At 32.4% G+C, this 25,811-nt stretch overlaps 2 protein-coding genes and 1 long non-coding RNA gene across 7 annotated transcripts in view; 1 reads left to right on the top strand and 2 right to left on the bottom strand.

Moving 5' to 3' along the window:
* Positions 1 to 4,831, top strand: part of LOC111615041 (NACHT, LRR and PYD domains-containing protein 10-like) — an 8,267-nt gene extending 3,436 nt beyond the window's left edge. For 2 of the 5 annotated variants that reach the window (XM_023356416.1, XM_023356417.1), the window contains exons 2-4: positions 2,536 to 2,673; positions 2,734 to 2,796; positions 3,243 to 4,831. In XM_023356416.1, coding sequence (XP_023212184.1) covers positions 3,302 to 4,669 — 1,368 coding nt within the window. In that variant the 5' untranslated portion in view covers positions 2,536 to 2,673; positions 2,734 to 2,796; positions 3,243 to 3,301 and the 3' untranslated portion in view covers positions 4,670 to 4,831. Of the gene's footprint in view, positions 1 to 2,110; positions 2,289 to 2,535; positions 2,797 to 3,242 lie in introns of all 5 variants that reach the window. The other 3 variants (XM_023356413.1, XM_023356415.1, XM_023356414.1) reach the window with 3 other exon arrangements.
* Positions 4,832 to 8,561: 3,730 nt separating this feature from the next.
* Positions 8,562 to 9,298, bottom strand: LOC111615043. The gene is given in 2 exon segments (XM_023356418.1): positions 8,562 to 8,944; positions 8,946 to 9,298. Coding segments are annotated over 2 exon segments (612 nt in total). The 5' UTR covers positions 9,225 to 9,298; the 3' UTR covers positions 8,562 to 8,611.
* Positions 9,299 to 19,443: 10,145 nt separating this feature from the next.
* On the bottom strand, positions 19,444 to 20,387 carry LOC111615040. The gene is made up of 3 exons (XR_002755024.1): positions 20,066 to 20,387; positions 19,796 to 19,903; positions 19,444 to 19,720 (listed from the first exon to the last, which is right to left on the bottom strand). It is a non-coding gene; the product is annotated as an uncharacterized LOC111615040 (long non-coding RNA).
* Positions 20,388 to 25,811: the final 5,424 nt, after the last annotated feature.

Below are 25,811 nucleotides of genomic sequence, written 5' to 3'. Positions count from 1 at the left end.
GTTTTAAATTCGAATTTGTTATTGCGTATTGGTTCGATTATAGAACGATTGTAAACGTTTCAGAAAATTGATCAAATTGAAAATAGTTCGTTTGATTTTCGGCAATTCTCTTCAGCGGTAGGTGTTATATAACAATTACTATGGTTATTGAAATATTGGATGTAAATGGGGTTTGCTTGCAAAACCTCCGCTGACGAAGTCGCGGGTAACAGCTAGTATATATATATATATATAGATTCATAGATTTCTATAAGTTTGACGGCTCTCATCCATAAATTAACATTCATCTGAAAATAATTTCTTTAACTTGGTCAACTATCTAGATATTGTTTATATCAAACGTCGCGCTTGACTACGAACGAGGCGATTTATTGCTGTGACCACGTGTCACGTGCAACCAAAGAGGGGGTAAAAACATCTGTTATTCCCGTCTTGTTGATATTAACGTCTATAGAATTAGCTTTAAACAAATGGAGGAGATTTCTTTTATTGATATACTAACGATTTTTTTCGAAGAGATCATCTCGGTCATTGACCGCAGAAGTCCCCCCTTTTCCCTTTTTACCTAATCACGAAGTTTATTAGAAAGGTGATATTGTTCTAAAACAAAAGGGTTTTGGACCGTCACATTAAATTAAGTTTTCGGTAGCTATGTTTATCTCTTGGCGTAGTCGTTGAATGCTCCATTACTCATAATGCTACGGTTAATAGTATTATTAAAGAAGGGTCTTAATATTCTTGTATTTATATCAGACTTAACCTCCGAAATACGTAGAGAAGCGCAGTAATAGCAATTGAACAGCTGACAAAAGTCAAATACAGGAATAAACCAGAGTTGACTTCCTACTGAAAACCAAACTGTAGTGGCGCATATTATAAATTGCTGGGTAACTGTTGTAATTAAAGTCTAATTATTAAACGTCTTGGGTGATAGGACCCAGTAGAAATGATCATATTCGTTCTTAATCGTTTCATTCCCATTACTGCTTTAGGAACGGTGTGTATCGCAGCTATTTTGGATGTATACCAGGTGTTTCAGAAATATTTAGCCAAATTGCAGGGGTTTATAGAGGAGTAAACATGCTGAATTTTGTTTTAAATCTTAGTGAATTTTAAATCAAAAAATGTATTGACATCATTTTCGTTTTTTATTACGTTTACCTGATGTATCAGTAATATCGTGGGAAAAGCATAATCCTGAGAAAACAGGAATTGATACTCCTTCGTAGACACCGTTGACTTGTACTGTACGTATGGTAGAAAATTTACAAGTGTCTGCACCCTTATAAATTGTATGAATGCGATTACTGTTGATGAAGAATACGTAATACCTATTGCTCGAGTGTGTTTTGTAAGAGGACCCTCACAAATTATAGCAATAATCTGCTCTTTCGTCACCGATGTTCGGCTATTCCTCCATCAAAAGTGAAAATGAAAAATGCCCTCCATTTTTTCAAAGATCGAGATGAACAGCTAGAAAGATATTATTGGCTGGAATAATTAATTTAATTAAATGGAATGGAATTAATTAAAAATGAGCTTTCTAATAAAGAAGACGTTTGACCTGCCTCTCCGATGTACAAATGAATAATCAGAGCTATTGTGATATTTATGCCTTTCTGGATATCCTCAAGCACCTTCCTGGATTTTCTATAGGATAAATTAGAACAAAATTCTCATTTGGATGCATTTGTTCCTTAACAGCCACAATACAGGTTGTAGTTTAGGAACTGGTTGACTTGTGGGATTTCTTAAAGTTTGGCTTTCTATCATTTTGATATTGATGTTCCATTATTATTTTATCATAATATTTTTTAGTTGAGCCACGAGTAATATGACAGATGTTCCTGTCAATATTGCTGAAGGCTGTATCCTTTAAACTCTGCCTAAGTATCTCATCATCTCTAAATTTTTCTCTTAAAGAGTCGCTCCATATTTATTCTTTACGGTCATTCACGAAAATTAAGAAAAAATCCTAAAATTAATAAGTGTTGCACTATTTTTAATTTAATTTTTATAAATACGGTACGTTTATGCACTTCTAACATATTTCAGCCAGTATAATGTTAACAAAGTAATGTTTTATGTAAGTATAAATATCATTTTGTAGAGATCAGTTGGCAAGAACTAACCTGAATCATCTATTCTTTAAATTGAGCTGACTTCTCAACATCAGAAGCTCGTGCGAACCTGTTAAAGAAGTTCAAAACAACAGAAGGATTTCTACACTCAAATACTATAACAATAAATCGCACGTTTGACCAAAAAAAAACATGAACGATCGACAGGTAAACTTTCATTCCCTCTATTACTTGAAATAATTTATAACTTCTTAATTTATATTTTCCTAAATTCATAATGTTTTAACTTTGTGAAATAGATATTAAACATAAATTTACTTTTAAACATTATGATGTATAAAAATTATATGAAATAATGTGCACACTAAAAATTTATTTAGTGATATAAAATTGAAGATGGAAGATTTAAGTTAACGATTTAAAAATGTAATTATATTCGTCTGTGTTATTTTAGAATGAAATGCAACACGCAGGAACATCGAAAATTACCGTAGGCGATCTTCCACAAATCGCTGCCAAACATACAAAGGAAATGCAAATTGGAGATAAGTACTGTATTTCCATAAACAAAAGAAGATTTTTACGGAAAATGGTAAGTTTATAAATATAAATAAGGAGATAAACAAGAAGAAATGCTTTTAATGTCTTGCAGATAACAAAGAAGCGAATGTAGAACAGACATCACCCTGTCAATTTTGCAAAATAGACATACAGGGTATATTTTTTTGAATTAGCTCAACGTACTTCTACAACACGAAACTATACTGGTGTGCAAAACTTAAACAATAATGTAATTTTTAAACAGGCAGCCATGAAATTGTATAAAATGGCTTGTTGCAATCAGTTCAATAAACACTCAACTCAGTAGAATGATTCGTATTCAAAAAGAAGAGATTACAAATGACGTGAGTAAGCTCACGTAGTGCAAGATTATAAAAAGGAGGCTTTGTTTCCACAGTGTATGCATTGTATCCATTTCTGAGCTAGTATGCCTTCTTCATCCTTTAAGTATAAAATACTTAAAACACTGTCTCTGTATTCTGAATTTCATGTCTTACAGGCGATTTTTGCAGGAGTTAAGGCAAAAAAATAATTGTTGCTTAAGTTTTGCACACCAGTGTATTAAAAGCTATATTATTAAATACTTGTAATTTTTTATAGAATTATTAAAGAAATGTAATGGAAAACTTAGGAACGCGTATCGAACATTCAGTGCTTACATGGATTCTCCACTTCTGTACAGTGAAAAGACTGTTCCTTTAATAGATTATTATGTAGATTTAGTGCTGGAAAAAACAGATCATTCTGGAAATCCAATAAAAGACATGATTACCATCGACAAGGTGTTGATGAAAATTACTGATGAACATACAAATATTCTTGTATATGGAGATCCGGGTTATGGTAAATCTACGTTGTGCAAGAAGATTGCATACGATTGGGCCGTTGATAATCATGAATTACAACATTTTGACTCTGTTGTCGTCGTGACATTAAGAGATCTTCAGGGAAAAAGCATCGTCCATGCAATTCTGGAAGCCGTTTGTGGAAATCATGAAGTGGGAATGAAGGGAAAAATATGGAATGCCGATGTAAACTTCTTGATTATTTTAGACGGTTACGACGAATTCCCCGATAGAAATTCAGTAATTCAATTTATAAAAGAGGATTCTTTCGAGATTTCACGAAATATGACGATTCTTGTAACCAGTCGTCCCGAACCTGCACAGGAAATAACGAAGGCATTTGACATGAAACTTAATCTCATTGGATTTGAATGTTATCATCAACATAAATATGTAAGCTTAGTTTTCAAACAGTCTAAAGATAAAAAACGCAGTCTTCAGTATGTGTTAGAAAGAGATGGTTTCCTTTTTAATTTATCGAAATGCCCATTAATGTTACATTTGCTGTGTTGTTTGCATAAGTTGGTAAGATTAGAATGTACCAAAAGAAAAACAGATGTGTTTATTCTAATATTTGAATTTCTTATCGAGAAATATATGAGAGCTAATGGTGGATGTAACCATTTGAAGAAGGGAAAGTATTTTTATGGTGAAGATCTTTTAGTTCGATTGGGAAAACTAGTTTACGAGAAAAACCAAATTATGGGCAGAGTAAATCACTATAAAAGGGAAGAAAGAATTACCTTCGATGATTTAAAAGAATGTTTTCCAGATGAGAAAGAACTTGAATTTATTCTCGGGTTGAAATTTTTTATTTCATTCTGTAACCAAGATAAAAATATATATTTTCACTTTATTCATGTGGATTTCGAGACATTTCTCATCGCTCTTTATTTACATAAAAACACCGAAGAATCACGTTTCGATATTTTCTTGCAAATAACTAGCCATTCGCCTAATTACTATATTACGTTATTTTATATGGGTCTGTTTGGAGATGAGAAAATTCCAGAATTTTTTAAAAATTATTTTGTGAAAGTTAAACATTTGCAACGTTTTGAAAATGAAATATGCAATGAAATTACCAATGCAGATAACATCGTCATAATGAAGGACCAAAATTCCATTATACAAAAAGTCATAAAAATTGTATATGAATTGAAGAAAACCCTAATTAATTAAGCAGGATGTATCTTCAATAATATAATGTTTATTGAATGTTGATTGGTGCTTATTCTTTTTTTGTTCGTTTTGTTGATTTTAATTTAAGATGCTTGTAAAAAGCCAACCAGGCCACAGTTTCTTTTTGAGAAATAAAATAAATAAATAAATAGTTGACAGTTATTCATGTTGTGAAACGACCCATATTTCGCTTCTTATTCGGACGTTTATGGCTAGAGGCCTGATTTTTATGTTAAATCGTGTTCTTTTCTTGAGATATTCCACAAATCAAGCATGAAAACATATTTTGGATGATGTAGGAGCCTTAAGAAGTTATTAAAGCACATTTCTCACATTTTTCCATACAGCAGAATTTATAAAATTAACTAGATCAAACANTACTTTAGATAATACCTACTGATGATGCTTACTACTCATACCATTACAGTTGTGTCCTCGCTTATATATTGTATAACTTTAGGCTTAGTTTTAAGTTGACCGTTACCTTGTATAATTCTATTATGGCATTACCTTTAACTAACACCAACTGATGAGGAACTGTTTTTTCTTAGGAAATAGTCCGAAATGCATTTTGGGTTTTCATTTTCACACTTATGTATTAACTTTTTGAGTTTATTAAATTGTTTTCACTTTGATCTCTGAGCGTTTGTGCCCATCATTTGGTCTGATAAGCCCTCACTATTATCTGCCTCACGGTTGTGGATAATTTAATTTAATTAAGAAAATATAACACAATTCGTCTAAAATGCACCAATGTCTGCCAGACAGGGAACCTTCCTCAATAACAAAAAAATAAAAGGAAATAATGTTTCACTACCACATACATGTTAGTACATCAGCTCTCTCATTTCCCGACAGTAGGCACCAAATTATGTTATTTGGGTGCCTACACGTATGCAGCCGCGATTGTATTTTCGCCTCCAGGTGAAGGTCTCATCAATCTGAAAACGAAAACACATGAATACAGACAGACTTTTCGGCAAAGTCAGAAACGTGGGGTGATCGTCACCTCGACGTGCAACCCTTCACCGCCTAGCTTGATGTTCTGATTTTGGGAGACAAAAACCTCTGCAACTTCCCAGCAGAAGTTGTACCAATCTACCATTGTTGCGAGAGCCATGCTGCATTGCTCTGTGGTGATGTTAAACGGCTTGACCCACGAATATATCAATCTCAGCACCTGTAAAATACAGAGAAAACACATCTTGTACACTAATCACAGAAATGCAGAACATAGAGTGATACTGGAAAGACTGTACTTTCTGGTTAGCAGGGCACCAGTAACTGTACTATTATTTTTAGAAAATTCAAACTTTTCTTTTGCATGTTTTAGATAAATATCACTGTAAATAAATAGCAATGAATTACAAAGTAGCATTTTCTATTGAATAAGTGGACTGATAACGTTGGTATAGAGTGGCTAACTGAGAGAATGCTAACTGAAAAATACCGGACTGGGAAACCGCCAATTCTGTGAGAAATTTTTGCGATTGACTGTAATATACATTTTCAGCTGAAAGCTTTGCTCTTTCAAAGAATGTATTGTGGGTACAAGACAGGCTACCGGTGCACACAGCCCTCCGGACAGTGCCGACTGTCCGTTGTCTAACTATTTTTTTCTTTCAGTTTTTCGCAGTGGTAGATAAATCCAAACCTGTCAGGTGGAGCCGGTTCCTTGCGCATATTGCCTGAAAATTAAAGACAAACTCATTGGAATCACTTAGAAAAGTAGCGAAATGCTGTGCTGTGAATATTCGCTGTTCCTGTACATGCAGGAATCAAGCAATGCTTACCTCTGCACTTAGGGTTAGGTCCGGATGTGGCACTAGTCCCACGAGATTGCAAAATTTCGGGGTGGCCTCTTCGATGGTGAGGTAGCAAAGAAATTCATACGCAGTCATGTTTTCAAATATGTCAGCAGAATCGACAACAGGAGATGCTGAAACATCACAAGTAAACAGCATGGTTTTCTTTCTCAGGCTACAACTGGGTACAAAGGCTCGAAGGCAGCCTGCAGGCTTATAAAACATCAGGGGCGGTGGCGCAGTTACCCTCGGCCGACTGGCCATTGGCCACATGACGGGGCCCACTCCCACTTCACGGCCAAGGGGGCCACCTGGACGGCCTGTCATGTGCAGTGCCCTCCTCGGGCTCACATGACACAAGTATGAGTTCTGAAATGGTTCTGGCAGAGCGACCTGGTGGGTCGGTGCAGAGAGAAGTGGACCTGTGCTGGCTGGGATTGGGGTTCGATCCCTGGCTCAGGTAAGAGGTGTAATAATAATAGATATTTGTATTTACAAGCAACAGATGGTGACTCTGGACGACTGCAGGCGAGAGACCAATGCCACCTAAGAATAAAGCCTCCAAACAACACTGATGACGTTGCAGCATGCGGCTGATGCTGTTGTGAATACTTTGTAAATGATATCGTTCCTTTGTTCCTTTTTAAAACAATTTCCAGAAAATAAAAATGTAGTTGGCATAGTTGCACTAAACATTAATATGTAAAAGTGAAATAAAATTAAAGATGACACAGATAAATATTTCAATATTTTATTAATGGAAGAGTACACTAAATTCAGTTGGTTTAAAGTAGTGATCAAATAACTTCTAGGAATTTCTAAGTATAAAAAGTGTAAGTTTAAACATAAACTTTTTAAATTCATTATTATACAAAGCAGTATAAGTACTTTCAGAGTGTTCAGAACATAAAATTAGTTAAATAATAATCGAAAACAAGTATAATAAAAAATTGAGATTTTATTTTTAAAATTAGTTTTTATTCACCATTACATAAGAAGTATACACACATTTATTTATACATACCTAGATACATAAACACAAACAAAAAAAGGATGAGACTGCTATTAAAATAAACATAACAGATCTAAAATAACAATATCTTTAAAACTCATTATACAGAATCACTTTGCTTGTAAATAAAATACCTCAGTTTTGTTTATGACGCTTGTAGGTGGTAACGTCCTTTTGCTTCAAAATATCATCGATCTTTTTTGCATAATTTTTTACCAAAATATTTGAAGAACACAGTAAAATTTTTATAATTATCAAGTCTGTACTATGTCCATTTACACATCTATGGCCAGCAAATAAATCAGATGACAGATTATTTAAAGCTGCTTTCATCAGTATGCTTCTTTGATTGCCCTGCTCTAGAAATAATTTTTCCTTCTCTGATATCGTTTTCTGGCTTGTAACATAAACATAATATTTACACAAAACAACATCTTCACTTGGATATGTTAAACCTACTCTATCCATAGAAAGTATTAAGCTAATGTCTTCTGTTCTACTATCATCAAAAATTAAAAAGACTTTACAATAATCACAGTTTACATATTTAATGACCTGATGTGAGCAGTAGCCAGCAATGTAATGAAGAACAGGCCATGTACACACTCCTATCTCTTCAAAATCATATTCTTCCATAACAATATTTAAAGAATCAGGAACAACAACACTTTCAATATCCTCTACATTTGTGCATTCAACAAAGATATCATCTTTAGTTATAAGTATATTACCATTTTTCACAATATTAATGAAAATATACTTCGTGCCCTCAACTTACTTTCAGTTTCAAATAACTGTCCGAGGGATATGTGATAGTTTCCACCACACATTTGACGGTATTTGCCAAACCTGTCCTCTAGACTATCTGTTTGAATTTTACCAAAAAGAAGGTAGTTTATTTTTTTTAATTAATCCAATAATCACAAAAATTAATAACAGCAGCTGTAGTGTGCCTTAATGCAGTATATGTTTCTCTGGTTAATTTTTTGTTATCATTTAAAAGATTCCAGTTGTTGTGCCACAAGAGAAATCAATTAAGAAATTCAAGTATATGTTTTGAATTTGCAGTTACTGGTTATTGTAATGGACTTCTTAGCCTCTGACCTTTAAGAAATGTCTTCACATTCACCACCACTGATATATTATTTCAATAAATATGGCAGTTGATTCCCATTCTTCAATACTGTTTTTTGGTCCCATATGTCTCAAAGCTACAGATGTATTATTATTAAATATTTGAATAGCCAACTTCACATTCTGCCTTTCAATAGAAGTAGGATAGAGGCACTTTAGTGACAAAACACTACCATATTTTAATAATTGGTCTTTTTCTAACAGATGAAGCATCTTTAAAGCTTTAACAGATGCAATGCCTCCCTTCAACTCTTCACTGAAATCTGGAAAGTTCAGAGCTTCATCTGTTTTATTGAACCAATTATTTCTAATACACTTTAATTAACAGGTGCACTGTATCACATAAATAATATAATGATCTTTCATTTGGATTTTGAACTGGATGATCACATTTAATCTTAAAATCTGGACGGTTGCTAAATAAAGAAATTGCTTTTATATTAATTGCATTATTATCTGCAACAACACCTAAAACATCAAATCCAAGTGATTCTAGTTTTACAATAATATCTCTTATTAATGCAAAAAGAACATTAGCCTGAATGCATTTAACTGGAAGAATGTGGCATACATCTTTGTACTGTGAATCCAAACTTTGATTCATGAAAACAAATGCACTACTAGCACATTTAGCAGAGTCATGAGATTTACCCACTATATTTCCACCTTTATAGTCTAATTGTGATTTTAAATGTATCTCATCAACTAGCAAAAGANTACTGTTCAAACCTTTCTAGAAAAACTAAAATTTATTGTTGTGTATTAAATATTTTTTATTAATAAAAATTAATAAACAGTTTTTCACATTATTTAGTTTTGCTTTATTTATTGTTTTATATTTTTTGTGTGCTCTATTTCTAGTGTGAGAAAGGGGGACCCGTAAGAAGAAAATGTCTAGGGCCCCAAAGAGGGTTAATCCGGCCCTGTTCACATCTCGCGTCATTATTTTACCATAGTAACCGGAAGACTTGACATCAGCATTTTACGTATTTCATTTGTAAAAAATAAATGGCACAAGGGGCACGCGTTATCCCAGGGCCTCTATGTAAGCTATCGACAGTCCTGCTTATATATAAAGAAACACAAGACACTCAATTTTCTTCTATAAAATGTTTTAGCTGATGTAACATTTTTCAGAAATTCCATTTACACTTAATATAACTTTATTAATAAGTGCAAAAATACATAAATTATAGTTTTTAACACAAATCAATTGTTATCGTGTTACATTAAACGTCCATTTTCTGGTAAAAACTGGCTCTAATTCGATTTACATTCTACTCAATGCCTTCCATCGTCTATAAAGTAACTAACACCGAATAATGTTGAAAGTATAAGGCTAATCAATACTTAAATATAATTTGGTGAATGATTGCTGACTTTTATATTGTTACACAATAGATTTTCGCATCAATTATATTATTAAAATAAATATAAATTTAAATTTTTTATTGAAGAAAAGGGCAAATCTATAGTGCAGCAGTCATTTCTCATTAAATAGTGTACTGTTTACTATACAATACAGACAAATATGTTGCATAAATGATTTAGTGTCATTATTTTTCAATGCATACAGTTATAAATCAGGAAATAACTTGATATAATCTTGAATACTTTCAAACAGATCCTTCTTTAAAAGTAAACAATTTTCTTCGGTGTCATCGTCTGTAGAAAATTTCAGTCTAACTAACGCGGAAGGTAATTGATTTGTAACAACTGCAGGATTTTCGACACAATTGAAAACTTTAAGTAAATATGCAGGAAATGTATTTAGTCGACTTCCCTGTTTAATCTCATCAATCACAAAAGGAACTTGAACAATTCCACACAAATAGATTTTAAATTTGTACCACGTATTTTTTATCAATATATCTCGAATTTTCTCCAACTTTTTCCAGTTATTTTTCATTGTTATGGTATCTTTCTGTTCAAGAAACTCTTCCCCTATTTTCATAAACATAAATATTTCTACTTGACAGGAATACCAAACTCTATCGTGAAGTTTATTCAGGTTATCAAACGTGACGGTGGGAGACTCGCGAATGTCAACAATAAAATATATCTGTGAAAAGTCTGAAGGAATCATCCAATGAAAATAGTTGATACGTGAATTACAAGAGTTTTCGTACTTTTTAATTGTGTTCGAAAATATTTTCTTGTCTTCTTCATTGACGATTTCTTTGTATATCATTAACGAAAGATCCAACGAAAACACAACTTTTTCAAAATTCTTGTAGCAACTTTTTGGAATTTTTTCTTCTCCAAATAAACCGAAATAAAATATAATAAAATTGTTATCAGTTGTAAAGTTTGTAACACGTGGTACAGTAGAATCGCTTGTGACATTCAGGAAAAATACTTCAGGGTTTTTATACAAATACAGGGCGACGAGAAATTCTTTGACTGTCTCGTGCACACAATCAAAGCAAGGATTATCGTCAATGTCAAAGCAGTAAGAAAGAAAATCCAAACCGCGATCAAAGATCGCATTATCGCCATCGACACATTCATTTAATTCGTCGAAAGTAATTTTTTGTTCCTTATCAAAGGGATAAAATCGCACTTTTTTAACGGGAGTTTTCCCGTAAATTAACTGTCCTAATTTAACTAAATTTCCTTCGAATGGAAAATACTTCCCTATTGGCACTTTGAAATTTTTCTCAAGTTTTCTCTTTGATCTGTTTGTAATCAATTGCATTATATAAATATACAAATCTGTCTTTCTTTGTCTATTTTCTAATCGATTACTTTTGTGCATACAACAAAGAATATGCAAGAATAACGGATTTTTAGACAAAGATAAATAAAATTCATTTTCTAATAATACAAGGAGTGTTTGTATTTTATCATCATCTTGTTTAAACACCAACTTCGCGTATTCTTCCTGCTGTAAGAGTGAAAATCCTTTAAGATCAAATCGAAAATTTATGGATTCTCTTATTTCTTCTGCACGACGAGGACGACTCGTCACAATAACGGTCAATTTTCTAAAAACGCCAAAGGAATCATTTAAGAAATTTTTGGTTCTATCAAAATGGTAGTGATCTTCATTGTATCCATCTAAAATAACTAATATATTTAGATTTACATTTTGTATTTTCTTCTTTATTTCTGGTTGTGAAGTTCCCCAAAATACTTCTAGAATTGCATTCTGCACGCTCTTAAACTCTTCGCTTAATGTTAGGAATGCAACAAAGTCAAAATGACTTAAGTAATTGTTTGAGGGATCATCGACGGCCCAATCGTACGCAATCTTCTTGCACAATGTAGTTTTTCCAGAACCAGGATCCCCGCATACAAGAATGCTCGTATGTCCATCATTCACTTCTCTAAATATATCCTTGATATCAAGAATTTTACCAATTGGACTACCAAAATTATCTGTTTCTTGCAGTTTTAAATTAACGTAATAATCGTTTAGAGGAAAGTCTCTTCTCTTATTCTCCCATAATAAAGACCTCATATAATTGTTTTCTGTTTGGTAAAATTTCTTAAGTCGCTCTTTAATTTTTTCAAATCTTTCTGAAAAATTTGTCGATTATCAAATAAAAAATGCTTGTTTAAATTATTTTATATGTTACTATAAATTGTAACAGAATAAATAAAATATAGTAAAACCTGTAAATTTCTAAGTTAAAGGAATCAAAAAATATCCTGTTTAAGTTAAGGAGAGGTTATAAATAATCCTGCAGTTATATGTAAAATTCAGGCTCAATGTACAGAGTAGTAAAATGAGGAATTTAATTCATAATTTTAGTTTAGAAGCTGTAATAATGATTTAGATAAGTGATTCATTACATAAGTCATGAACAAGAAAATTTACGTTATTAGAATTACATTTTTATATAAGCAAATTGCTTCGTCAGTTCATAAATGCAAAGTTCAAAATGGCTGCAGGGAACGAAGAACTCTGATCTGAATCGAAATATGAATTATTTATAAAAGCCAAATTTACTTTTCTGCTAAATTATCTTATGCACTTGCTATTGATCTTATATTAAACAATGAGCCAAAAGATTTGGCAAATCTTAACAGGTTTTTCGACATTTGCCAACATTTTATTAACGAGAAATTGATATCACAGGTTTTACTGTATTTATTATCTGTGTTGTAAAGCAAATCATACCTAATTCAACTGTATCCAAATAATAAAGTTCATAATTTCTTGTTTCACGATATTCATAAACATCTAACATGGTGAAATTTATATGAACTGAAACTATAGTAATTTACAGTTAGTGTAACTTTCATTGTTTAAGATCTCAAACAGTTGTTGAAGAATAAGATAGACGAACTTACCACTTTCAGCGAGTGTCTCAAGGATTATTTTGCAGAAACTTGTAGACTTTGTTTAGGTTCCACTTAAGCAATTTGTTCAGTTGCTTAAGAGAAATTAATCTGAAATAAATGAATACATACAATTCAGAAAACTCTTATTAAATGTGATTAGTTTTCATTCTGTACTGGAGAGCCAGATAGCAGTATAAATTTCAGAAAGAAGATTCGATAAATTGTAAGAAACAATAAAATAATGCAAATTTACAGTTGATTATATACTGTATATACGTATCTCTCTTCATCAAATATAATCACCAGATTGTAGTCGATTTTATACATCTTCCACGTGTTTTTTATGACTTTTAACAGTTATTTTTATAAGACCACTTTTTAATAACAACACTATTAATTGTAGCATTATCAGTAATCGAGCATTCAACGATTATACCGAGAGATAAACATGACTACCGAAAACTTAAATTAATTTAACTTAAAATAAACAATTATATTTGTTATAACCGTAATTATGTTTCAAAAATACTTATTAAATGGCGTTATTTATAATTTCACCAACCTGAAAGATAGAACGAACTGAACAACGGTAAGCAAACTTCTAATATTGCTGCAATCATAATAAAATTACATTCTGTAAAATTGTAATTTCGTGTAATTCGTAATTTTCGTACTACAGTTAACAATACTCAACAGTATTCGAATACAACTCAACGTCCTAGAATATAAAGAGAAGGGACGTTTCTTATTGGTTGCTTATTTGACGTCAGTCGTATTCGAAAACAAAACGATATTATTTACTCATACACATACAGTACAAAGATAACTTTGTCAAAAGAATAGTTTTTTAATGTTATAAATATATATTTTATATATCAATATATAGGCCTACAAATTAAGTGTTACGTAAAAACAATTAAATTAGGTTCAAACTGTTTTAAATTTTCTATTGTTATTACAGTTTACTTTTTGCTGAGGAACGATCGTATTTAATTTAATCAATATACGTTGCTTTACATACGTGTATATAACGTTTTCTGGAAAATCAGTTGTTTGTGTAATTAATGATATCATAGATGAAACGGTTTCACGTTTGAAAAGTGGTTTTAGTTTTTATAAAAATTGATTTCATTCTTTAAACAAAATATTGTAATTAATCATTGTTTAGTTCTAAATTTTCCTGATATATGTCACATAAATCATCACTATTTACATTGCGTGAATTTTCAGTTATTCCTTATTCTTTTAGAAGTAGACATATCTGAAACTTTTCGCAGTACCAGTCGACCCCTCTATAACACTGTTGATTTTTCCGTTTTATATGAATTCCATGTTGTACGAGTCACTTAGATTTTACAAATACGTGAGCCCTTCACAGCCTAGCACACGTATTTGTAAAATCTAAGTGACTCGTACAACATGGAATTCATATAAAACGGAATTATAAACAGTGTTATAGGGGGGTCGACTGGTATAACAAAATCTTTATGTTTTTATTCATTTTTTTTCAGTTTTTTACGCTCTTTTTGGATGAAGACAGTTTTACTTTTCCAAAATTTCAGATTTCTTTCGATTGCTTGCATTCTTATCTCGATATGTTTCATCTACATTTATAAAATATAATTTTATTACATTTAAAAGATTCTTCTGGTTTGTCTTGTTTATTTACATCTAATAGTTTACCTATCAGGTTTTTTTGCTATTTCTTTTTAATAAACAATTTTTTTTCTTATGATTTGATGACTTCTGTATCAGGAAATAACGCAGAAAACAACTTATTTGTCTAATCTTGGCTTCAATAGCTGTAATGATTTTTAATTCCCATGATAGGCAGATGTAACTTCTGCCGCAGTTATTTGATCTATGTCTAGTGAATGTTTTTTGCGCAAAGAACTAGAAATTGATGACACAGAAGACTTGTTTTTAAAAAATAACTTATGTTTGTTACATTCTGAATGCAGAACCAGAGCTTTTTTATCTCCGCATTTAACTGTATTATCGGTTGTGATACTTTACATTCGGCAGTGAAATTGTCTCGTTTTCTAAGCCAAGTATTAAACAGAGGATCGTTCGATCAATTGTCGTCAAAGCTTGTACTATATTTGACTTTCCTCTTTCACGATGGTGTCATTTGAGTTTTGCTTTCCGAATCCGATATTATGCCATACAAGTACCAAAGCAACAACAGAAAGACTCTCGTACCTACTTCAACAACCGCAGGTAAATGTTTTATTTACATTTAAAAGAATTTTACATTCCTTTTATTTCGTAATGTCAAACATGGAGTGACGTCTTATATTATGAAACCTGAATTCTGATGTTTGAGTGGAAAACTGACTATACTTTTATGTAATAAAAACAATAAAGAAATCATATATTTTTAAGCTTTTTATAAAATATTAAATAATGTTGCTGTTATCTTATATATTAGCTGTATAACATTTCAAAGATACTGTATATAGTATATATATAATCTGTGTTTTAAATTTTAAATAGAAAAGCTGACACAAAAGCAAGAAATAATGGAAAACAAATTGAACTTATTTCTTAAATCAGATCAAATCCAATATTTGAGAGTCTCCTGACCTCGAAAAAACAGTGTAATTTGTTTTATTACATTTGTATTTTGAATGTTTTATTCTATTTTAGTTTAAATAATGTCGTATAAAACTGACTGCTCGTACAAGTTTGTTTAAAACATGCGACTCAAAATGGCGGCTCCAGAAGCGTGTCCCAATCTCCTTATATATACCTTAATTGGCTGAGAACCTCTAACGGAACCTTGTTGTAACTTATGACAGGAGATCCTGTTGCGTGTTCGGAGTGAAATCTCCAGTTTAGGTCGTGTTAAATTTAAAACAATGTACTGCTTTTTCGTAACTTGTTCTGTTGTTTGTCAGAAAAGCAAATTGTTGGTTACCATATAGACCAAAATTACTGTGTTGTATTATATTGTGTTATTGTACTGATTGTTTTGTTTTATAATAAATGTATTTAATAAATTTTTCTTTCTTTAGTAAAAACGCAATATTCCCAGTTCTAAATACAGTAGGAAACAATTTTCCTATTATTTAATACCACCTCATTCAATAAGAAAATTGTGATGCAGATTCCATTTATAATTCATTTAAAAATCAGTTTGTATAAATACCTCTATATGGTATTTATTCCGTCGGCGAGTCATCAAGTCACAAATCCTCGACTTCTCTATAAGGTATTTATCCACACGCGAATATCATTTAAACTCTCTCTCTCCCGACAGTTAGATTCCATAACTTAAGAAATATATATCAATCCGAGATGTTTATAATCGTGTGTCTTGTACTCTCTCCCGTTGAAATTAAATTGTTATTGTTTATTAATCTGGAATCTGAGTGAGTCACTTCTGGTACGTTGTCTCTCACGTAGTCTCCATCCCGGATCCGATCGCCTGCACACGTGACCGCTCGCGCAAATTCTAAAGTTGTGGTTTGTGTCTGTCCTAAAGACACAGTGGTGTCGTTCCTGACAGGGTGCCAAAGAGGTTCCGACTCTCCGGTCACAGTTGCAAGACAGCTTAAATCTTCATAACGTAATAGGAATAGGTGTTGACATCGCTAGTTTCATGATTGAAAGATATCAGTAATTTTAATAATCAATAATTTTACGCGCTACCCCCAGAACCAATGCGATCTGTCGATAATTATGTCTGTACATAATATAGCAGGAAACTGAGTTTCCTTGCATACAAAGTTTTAGATTGATGCGACATTCTCTAAAAATTTTATTCACAATCAAAATTACTTTATTAATAACTGCAAAAATAAAAAAAATTGTAAAATTTAACACAAAGCAATTGTTATAAGATACAATAATTTATTTATAGTTAACATATACCAAGGCTTTCTTGCATTTAAATAAGCTGGAGTTCACGGAAATTAATACTTCATAGGACACCATAACAATAAAAATATCAATTTTCATTATGAAGTTGTTGAGTGTATTTCTTTACATTGAATAAGTATTTTACTAAACATCTGCCATCTCCTTACATTTAACTAACATACCGAATATTTTTGAACGTACAAGATATCAAAATTACTAATCTATATATAAATGCAATTTGGTAAAATATTGCTGACTTTTATGTCGTCATACAATAAATTTACACATCAATTGTACAATGTAATTTGCATTTCTCATTACGTTTACGACACTACAGACTAATGCATTGAAAGGATAATTCAGTATCATTACTTTTCAATGTATACAGTTATAAATTGGGAAATAACTTTATATATGGCTCTATACTTTCAAACAGATCTTTGTTTAGAAGTAAAAAATTGTGTTCGGTGTCATCTTCTGTAGTAAATTTCAACCTAACACACTCGTAAGATAATTGATTTACATCATTAACAAATAATTCTGCAGGATTTTCGACACAATTAAAAACTTTAAGCAAATACGCAGGGAATGTATTTAGTCGACTTCTCTGTTCAATCACAGAAGATTTCTGAACTATTCCACGGAAATAAATTTCAAATTTGTTTCACGTGTTTTTTATCAATATATCTCGCTTGTTTTCCATCTTTTTCCAAACATTTTCCATTGCTTTGACATCATTCGGTCGAAGGAACACTTCCTCTATTTTCATAAATATAAATATTTCCACTTGACAGGAATGCGAAACTTTATCGTGAAGTTTATTCAAGTTTTCAAACGTAACGTAAGAATTGGGAGACTCGCAAATGTCAACAATGAAGTATATCTGTGAAAAATCTGAGGGAATCGTCCACACAGAATAGTTCATACGTGAATTACAAGTGCATTCGTATTTTTTAACCGTGTTTGAAAATCTTTTCTTATCTTCTTCATTGAGAATTTCGTTGTATATTTTTATCGAAATGTCTAACGAAAACACAACTTTTTCGAAATTCTTGAAGCAAGTTTTTGGAATTTTTTCTTCTCTAAATAAACCAAAATAAAACGTAATAAAATTATGATGAGTTGTAAACTCTGTAACACATGGTACAGTATAATTGTTAGTGACATTCAGGAAAGGTACTTCAGGGTTCTTATACAATTACAGAGCAACCGGAAATTCTTTGATGCTCTCGTGCACGCAATCGAAGTAAAAATTATTGTGATTGTCAAAGCTGTGAGAAAGAAAATCCAAAGCAAAAGGAAAAATCTTATTACATTAAATGAAATACTTATTTAAATCGTCGATGGTAATTTTTTGTTCTTTATCGAAGGGATAGAATAGCGCTTTCTTGTTGGTATTTTTCTCGAAAATTAACTTTCCTAATCTAACTAAAATTTCTTCCAAAGGAAAATGCTTTCCTATCGGAACACTTGGATTTATCTGAAGTTTTCTCATTGATCTCTATGTAATCAATTGCATTATATAAATATACATATCTGTCTTATATCTTCATATATCTCCTAATGTATTTTGAAAACAACAAAACATGTGCAAGAATAACGGACTTTTAGTCAAAGAAATATAAAATTCGTTTTCTAATATTTTAAGGAGTGTTTGTGTTTGAACACCGACTTCGCGTATTCTTCCTTCTGTTCGAGTAAAAATTCTTGAAGATTAAATCGAAAATTCATGTATTCTCTTATTCCTTCGGCAGGATGAGGACGACTCGTCACAATAATTGTTAATTTTCGAAAAATACCAAAGGAACCCTTTCCTAAAAAATTTTTGATTCTATTAGAAGTTTCAACATCTTCATCGTATTCATCTAAAATAATTAAGACATTCAAATTTACCCTCCGTGTTTTTTTCTTCATTTCTGGTTCTGAAGTTTCAAAAATATCTTCTAGAACAGCATCTTCCAATTTCTTACCTCTTTTAAGTTCCGTTAATGTTAAGACTACAACAATGTCGAAACGACTTAAGTAATTGTTTGACGGATCATCGACAGCCCAATCGTAGGCAATCTTCTTGCACAATGTAGTTTTGCCAGAACCAGGATCCCCACATACAAGAATGCTCGTATGCCCATCATCCACTTCCCTAAATATATCCCTGATATCAAAAATGTCACCAATTGGATTAACACTAAAATTATGTGTTTCCTGCAGTTTTAAATTAACGTAATAATCCTTTAGAGGAAAATCTCTACTCTTATTCTCTTATAAGAAAGATCTCATATAACCGTTTTCTGTTTAGTAAAGTTTTTTTAGTCGTTTTTTATTACTTACAAATGTTTCTGAAAAAATCTCGATTGTTAGATAAAAAACACTTGTTTAAATGATTAGTATAAATCTATGTAGCTATAAAATGTAGCAAAATAAATAACATATATACAGTATAACCTGTAAATTTCGAATATAAAGGGATCAAATAATGGCCAGTTTGAGTTATGAATAAATTACAAATATTTCGGCAGTTACATGTAAAATTCTGGCTGTAACAATGATGTAGTGTAACAATGATAAGTGATTCATTAAATAAATTATCAACAGGAATATTTACGTGATTAGAAATAGATCTTTCTTAATTAATGTAAATCGCTTCGTCAGTTCGTAAATGCAATGTTAATAATAATAATAATAATCTTGTTTCATTTATGCAGCTGTATTGATCCTATATTAAAGAATGAGCCAAAAATATTGTCAGATCTTAACAGGTTTTTCTCCACACCTGCCTAGCTTCACTTAACAAGAGACTGAAGGTGACAGGTTTTACTGTATTTATTATTTATATTGTAGAATGAATAATACCTAATTCATCTCTATCCGGTATTTGATCGAGTGCACCATTTTCTTTGTCAGAAGATCCATAAAGTAGTGAGATGATGAAATTTATTAGAACTGAAACTACAATACAGCACAGTTAATGTAACTTTGTTGGTTCCAGATATCAAACAATTGTTGAAGAATAAGAAAACTTACCACTTTCAGCGACTGTTTGAAGCATTTTTTTTTTTTTTTGAGATTTTTCATAAACTTTTAGACTTTGTTTAAAATCCACTTAAGCAGATCGTTCAGTTGCAAATAAATCTGCAATAAATGAAAAAATACAACTCAGAAAACTTCTAATATTGCCGCAGCCATAACGAAATTACACTAAATTGGAGTGCAAATTTGATAAAATCGAACAGGTAATTACACCTATTTAGTCTCATTTCTTACCTTAAAATAAATGAAAAAAAAATTAATTACCTGACTTTGCCATCTAACGCATTCCTTCCAACTGTTACATCGACGATACAAAGACTTTGTGACGTAGTCAGGAAAAATAGTTCTTTGTTTTCGCAGGCGTAATATATTTTAAAATACCTGAATTTAATTATTTTTTTCTTTACATAAAACTGTAATTTTGTGTAATTCGTAATTCTCGTACTACAGTAAATGATACTACACAGTATTTAGATACAACCAGCGAAACAAGTGTATTAATTACACGTGTTTTCTGTGTAAAATGACTCACTGGCCTATGATTTTGCTATTTTTACTGAAATTACAATAAAAAAGTCACCTCCTAGACATTTTTACATTTTTGGAGTGGGGAGATCTTGAAACGTCGAAAAATGATAAATGAATAAGATTTGGGGGTGTTTCTGTGTGTTAGTTTCTGTTTCGAATATGAAGAACGTCATAAGATAAAATAACAGATAATATAGTTTTGTTTGCGAACGTAAAAAACCGTTTATCTGTTTATCGCACGACTGTTTTATTCTGCGCAGCCGAGTAATTTCTGTTTGATTAACAATATTGCTTTTAACCGTTTAATTGCATATAATTAAATACACTTAATTATACATTTTCGCGTTTTTTTCAACCGTAGTCCCTACTCTTTGTAATTGTAATTCAAAAGAAAAAGGAGCACAGATTAATTATACAAACGTTGTTAATGCAGTTAGTATATTCATCTTAACTGCATTATTATATACAGTTGACCCCCCTATAACACGGTAGATACGTTTCGCTTTTTATGAAATTCATGTTCTACGAGTCCTTAGATACATGAGCCAATCATATGAGTCAATCCATGAGCCAATACATGAGCCAATCACAATTAAATACATGGATCACGTATACAGTTTACGGACCACGGCTGTTTGAAAGGTTTTCTTCCATAAAATTAATCGATTCTAGACTAATTTGACTCAACATTTTCAAAACACGTATAATTTTTTCGGNAATCTGGTTTTTTGTGTTTGATTAAAAACATATTACACTTTACGATTGTTTAATTTTTAGTTTAATACAAATTTAAAATAATATTAAAATTTCGAAGTTCACGAACAATAGAAAAAGAAATTAATTTACAAAAATTGTAGCATTACTTACCGAGCGTGCACCGTTTGACGACGCCATTCTTGAGCTTGTTTTCGTCGTAAAGCGGCGTATCGAATGGCGCTCGCCTGCTTCCTGATAAATTATGTTTTTTTGCGAAAAATTCACTGAAGTTTGGAGACATCGTTAATATAAATATAATTTTTATGGACGTTAAATAATAAATGGTATGTAGTAGGTCCGCTGCTCGTTTAAACTCAACGGTTTGTGCAATATCCGCTATTGGTCTAGATTCGACCAATCCTGTCGCGACACGAGTCGGCGATGACGTTTTACCGAATTATACGAGTTTTTTTAGCGTGTTTGTAAGAATACGGTCGCAATTTTTTCGCCGTCGTATAGGAATCCGAACTATATGAACCCGTTTTATAGGAGGTCTACTGTATTCTTTAACCTTTTTCCGGCTCATATTAAAAAAATCAGTGAAATTCGTCATTCGGCGCATTTTTTGAATTTTTGGATAATTATTTAAATCGAGATATTTCGCTTCAAAATCGCGCTGTATTTAATCTGTTTTATGTGTTTGATTAAAAACATATTACACTTTACGATTGTTTAATTTTTAGTTTTATACAAATTTAAAATAATATTAAAATTTCGAAGTTCACGAACAATAGAAAAAGAGATATTTCGCTTCAAAATCTCGCTGTATTTAATCTGTTTTATGTGTTTGATTAAAAACATATTACACTTTACGATTGTTCAATTTTTAGTTTAATACAAATTTAAAATAATATTAAAATTTCGAAGTTCACGAACAATAGAAAAAGAAATTAATTTACAGAGATTCGCTAAACTTTGTACGTCTGTTAGTTAGACGCATCTGTCTTCTTTTAAACAAAACAAACTGCAGCTCTCTAGCTAGAGCGGGGGAGAAGTTATTGCCATTATTTACACTACCTCTCTAATTAAGATGGGGAAGAATCGATTGTCATGTGAAGTGACGCCGATTAGTGAGCCGTACGACCGATACGGCTTACTTAATTGTTTACGTATTTTCTCTTATTACGTAACAGCGAAAATTTGACTTTACCCTCACGTATATATAAACAGTTCTGAGTAAAGTCCTTGTTTACAATGTACTGTACTGTACATACTCTCTCTCCCTATATGACTAACTGCGGAAAGTGGGAAAAATACTAAGGTATTTTTAGGTCAAAGTTTATCAACATACTTTTATAAGAGTGAATATTTGACACTTTTTACATATTTTTTCAACGCTTTATATAATAATACCCTATAATATATGATTGGTTAATGTTTTCCTGCGATTACGCAATATCCGAAAGTAATTAGTTTCCCGGCAAATTTTTCAGCTGCAAGCTTTTGATAAAAAATCTTCTTGTCTAAGTAGAGTCAAATAACATGAAAACTAGTAGAATTACGCTGTAAAATAATAAATATAGCTATTTTTTAACGTTTGTTTACATAATGACTTCAATCACGTGGATTGGTTCTTCGCGGGAAAATCCAAACCACATGGTTCTGAAAAAACTCTCATTCGTTAAAGTTAAATCAGTCATAATATAAATTACCAGTTAGAGCGTAATAGGCGTAGAAACAAAAATTTTAAAGCCAATTAACAGCAAGAACGTCTTCCATACACTTACTATAGAGAGGTGGAGTTTCCCGAGAATATTTGTTGCTAAATAGTTTTAAAAACATATTTATACAATTAAATATTGTCGAATTAGCTAATTTAATGCCTTAAAATGTTAAATTAGTTAATTAGAGCTAAAATAAACGATTTAAAAAGCGAATTTATTGTGATTGTTTACATTTTACTTCGAAGGTTGGAAGCGGGACTTATCGCGGCAATTTTTCTTTTCACGAGTCTGTGATTGGTTACAGTAATGTCAACAAAGACAGAAGATAACCAATAAAACTTTAGAAGGAGTTTCCCTTTGATTGTTTTCAACCAAAATTGTGTAGTTAACTTCGAAGATTTACTGTAAATGGTAAAGGAGCGTATTTACCGAAATATTTATGGCCCAGGGGTGGGTAACAAAACATTTATTGGCTTAAACAAAGTCAATCGACCAACAAAAGAGCGAATCATAGCTAAATTATATATTTTTTTTTTGGTAAGTCTTTAATATTATCACAATTAATCTGTATTCACCGAGCTTCCGGAAAGGAGAGACTAATAGAAAGAAATCTTTGAAGGGCAGCCAGGTAAAAGGATTTGCATATCTTTTAACGTTGAAGAGGGTGTTTCGTTGTGGTTTGTTCAATAAACCTGAGTATTTTTGGAAGTATTTATTGCTATATAATACTATTCTTTTTCCTGTAACTTGATATGGTTCTACTAACAGAAATGTAGATTTAGCTGATTCTCTGCAAGGTTATAGTCTCCATTTTGAAATGGCTTTTAAGGTACTGTACATGCGAAAGATTCTTTTATCTCTATTGGGGTTAATCTGTTATTGATTTGGCCACACCCATTCTTTTTCCAAAGTAACCGTCGGAAGACCTGGCATCGGCATATTTCGTATTTCATTTGTTAAAAATAAATGCCAAATGGGGCATGGACTCCATGCGAACTGTCGACGGTCCTGTCCGTATATAATATTAATATAACAGGAAACTAAGAGTTTCCTCGCGTTGAAGAATGCGAGCAGAAGCGAGGATCTGATAGAAATAAATCGGCCAACATATCATGCTCCTTAGACACGGAATCGAAAAAAATTCTCTGTAAACACTACTAAAGCCATTACTAGATATACCACGCCGCAAAGTGAGGCTATATTCAATTCTTATATAGGAGGAAATCCAGCTATAGTACAAATAGATACTGGAGCTAAGATGTCACTTTTACCAAAGACCTTTGCCAACGCTATGAAAGAGAAATTACACGTTGATAGTAACATAGAAACAAACATAAGAAGCGCTACAGGATATCTTATCCAAACATTCGGCATCATCAGCCCTATCTTTCAGATCGGAGACATGCGATCCTCGTTTGCATGTTGTCTAGTAGACATAGACGTCACCTATCCGTGTGACGACATTATCGGCAGGGATATGATAACACAAAAGGGATTCCTTATCGATTTAAAAGATGGAGAAATGATCATTCTCCCACGAATGATACCCTTTTTAAACTCCGCGAATTTTATGAGAAGAGTGGGGAGAGAACAAAACGGCGTAAGTCAGAATACAAAACTAGGAAAAGAGGTTAGCCGGAAAAGAAATAGAATACAGGCAACCCAATCAGTCGAGGTTACAAGGTCAAGAAAGACCTACATTTACAAGCAAAACAAGGCATAAAACCTGATATCGACAAAATAAAATGCGTTGTGGATTTTCCGCGGCCTGAAAGTGAGCGGGAAATCCGATCCTTTTTAGGACTAACTGGCTACTATCGGAAACACATAGACGCTTATGCAAAAATTGCTAAGCCGTTGACTGATCTGTTAAGAAAGGATATACCTTTTGAATGGGGACCAAATCAACAGGAAAGCTTCGAAAAACTAAAAGAAATTATGACGTTAGCACCGTTATTAAAATCACCCGATTTCACAAAACCATTTATACTCGCTATAGGTGCTTCGAACTTCGCTTTGGGAGCGGTATTATCACAAGAGGAGAACGGCAAGGAGAAGCCGATTGCCTGTACGAGCCGATTATTAAGGAAGCCTGAACTCAATTACAGTACGACAGAAAAGGAATGTTTAGCCACAGTAAGGGCAGTAAGATATTTCAAACCCTATTTATATGGACGAAAATTCACTATCGTCACTGATCACCGACCCCTTCGATGGCTTCTCGACTGCAAAGACTCTAGATTATCGCGATGGATCATTTTCCTGCAGGAATTCGACTTTGATGTTATACACAAAGCAGGAAACTCTCACAAAACTGCGGATGCCTTTAGTCGTATGCTTATCCGACAAATAAAAGAAGTGGAACTTATTTTCTCAGTGACTCAACTGGCCAACTCGCAGCAGCGTGACGATCTTTGCCGACCCATTAAAGGATGGAGTGACCACTGGAAGTTATAACAATCTTAATTTAGAAGAATTTTATCTCAATGAACAGGGAGCACTTTGTCACAAAGGGACAAATAAAAGATAACGGATTAGTGGTAACAAATCGCAGTTACTGCAAGCCTAAAGGATAGGCTACATCCTGTTTACTTTCCATGATAACGCAATAGCTGGACATCTGGGAGAACTTAAAATGCGAACAAAAATAGCAAAATCATTTTATTGGCCGGAAATGATAAAAGAGATTCTAAATTATTGTCAAAGTTGTGCTAAGCACCAACGACGAGGACGACGAGCACAAGCTGAATTACAATTATTTTCTTCCCTTTCTCACGTGTTCGAACGAACCGCCATTGACATTGTCGGCCACTTCCTATTACTACTAACCGAAATAAATATATCTTAGTGTTTGTTGATCACTTCGGTCGGTATGCGGAAGCCGTCCCTCTACCAGATATCAGCAGTAAGACGATTGCGAAAGTGTTCGTCACTCACATCGTATTACGCCACTCAACACCGACTCAATTATTAACCTATAGAGAACCGAACGTGGTCTCTAAAATGTTTTCGGAAGTGTGTAAATTGCTACAAATAAAAAGACTCCTTACCACAGCCTATCA

This window comes from Centruroides sculpturatus, unplaced genomic scaffold (assembly GCF_000671375.1).
Source record: "Centruroides sculpturatus isolate CEXI.00-Female unplaced genomic scaffold, Cexi_2.0 scaffold2258, whole genome shotgun sequence".
NCBI lineage: Eukaryota > Metazoa > Arthropoda > Arachnida > Scorpiones > Buthidae > Centruroides > Centruroides sculpturatus.
Note: the sequence above shows the minus strand (reverse complement) of the source record. Positions and strands in the feature narration are given on the sequence as shown.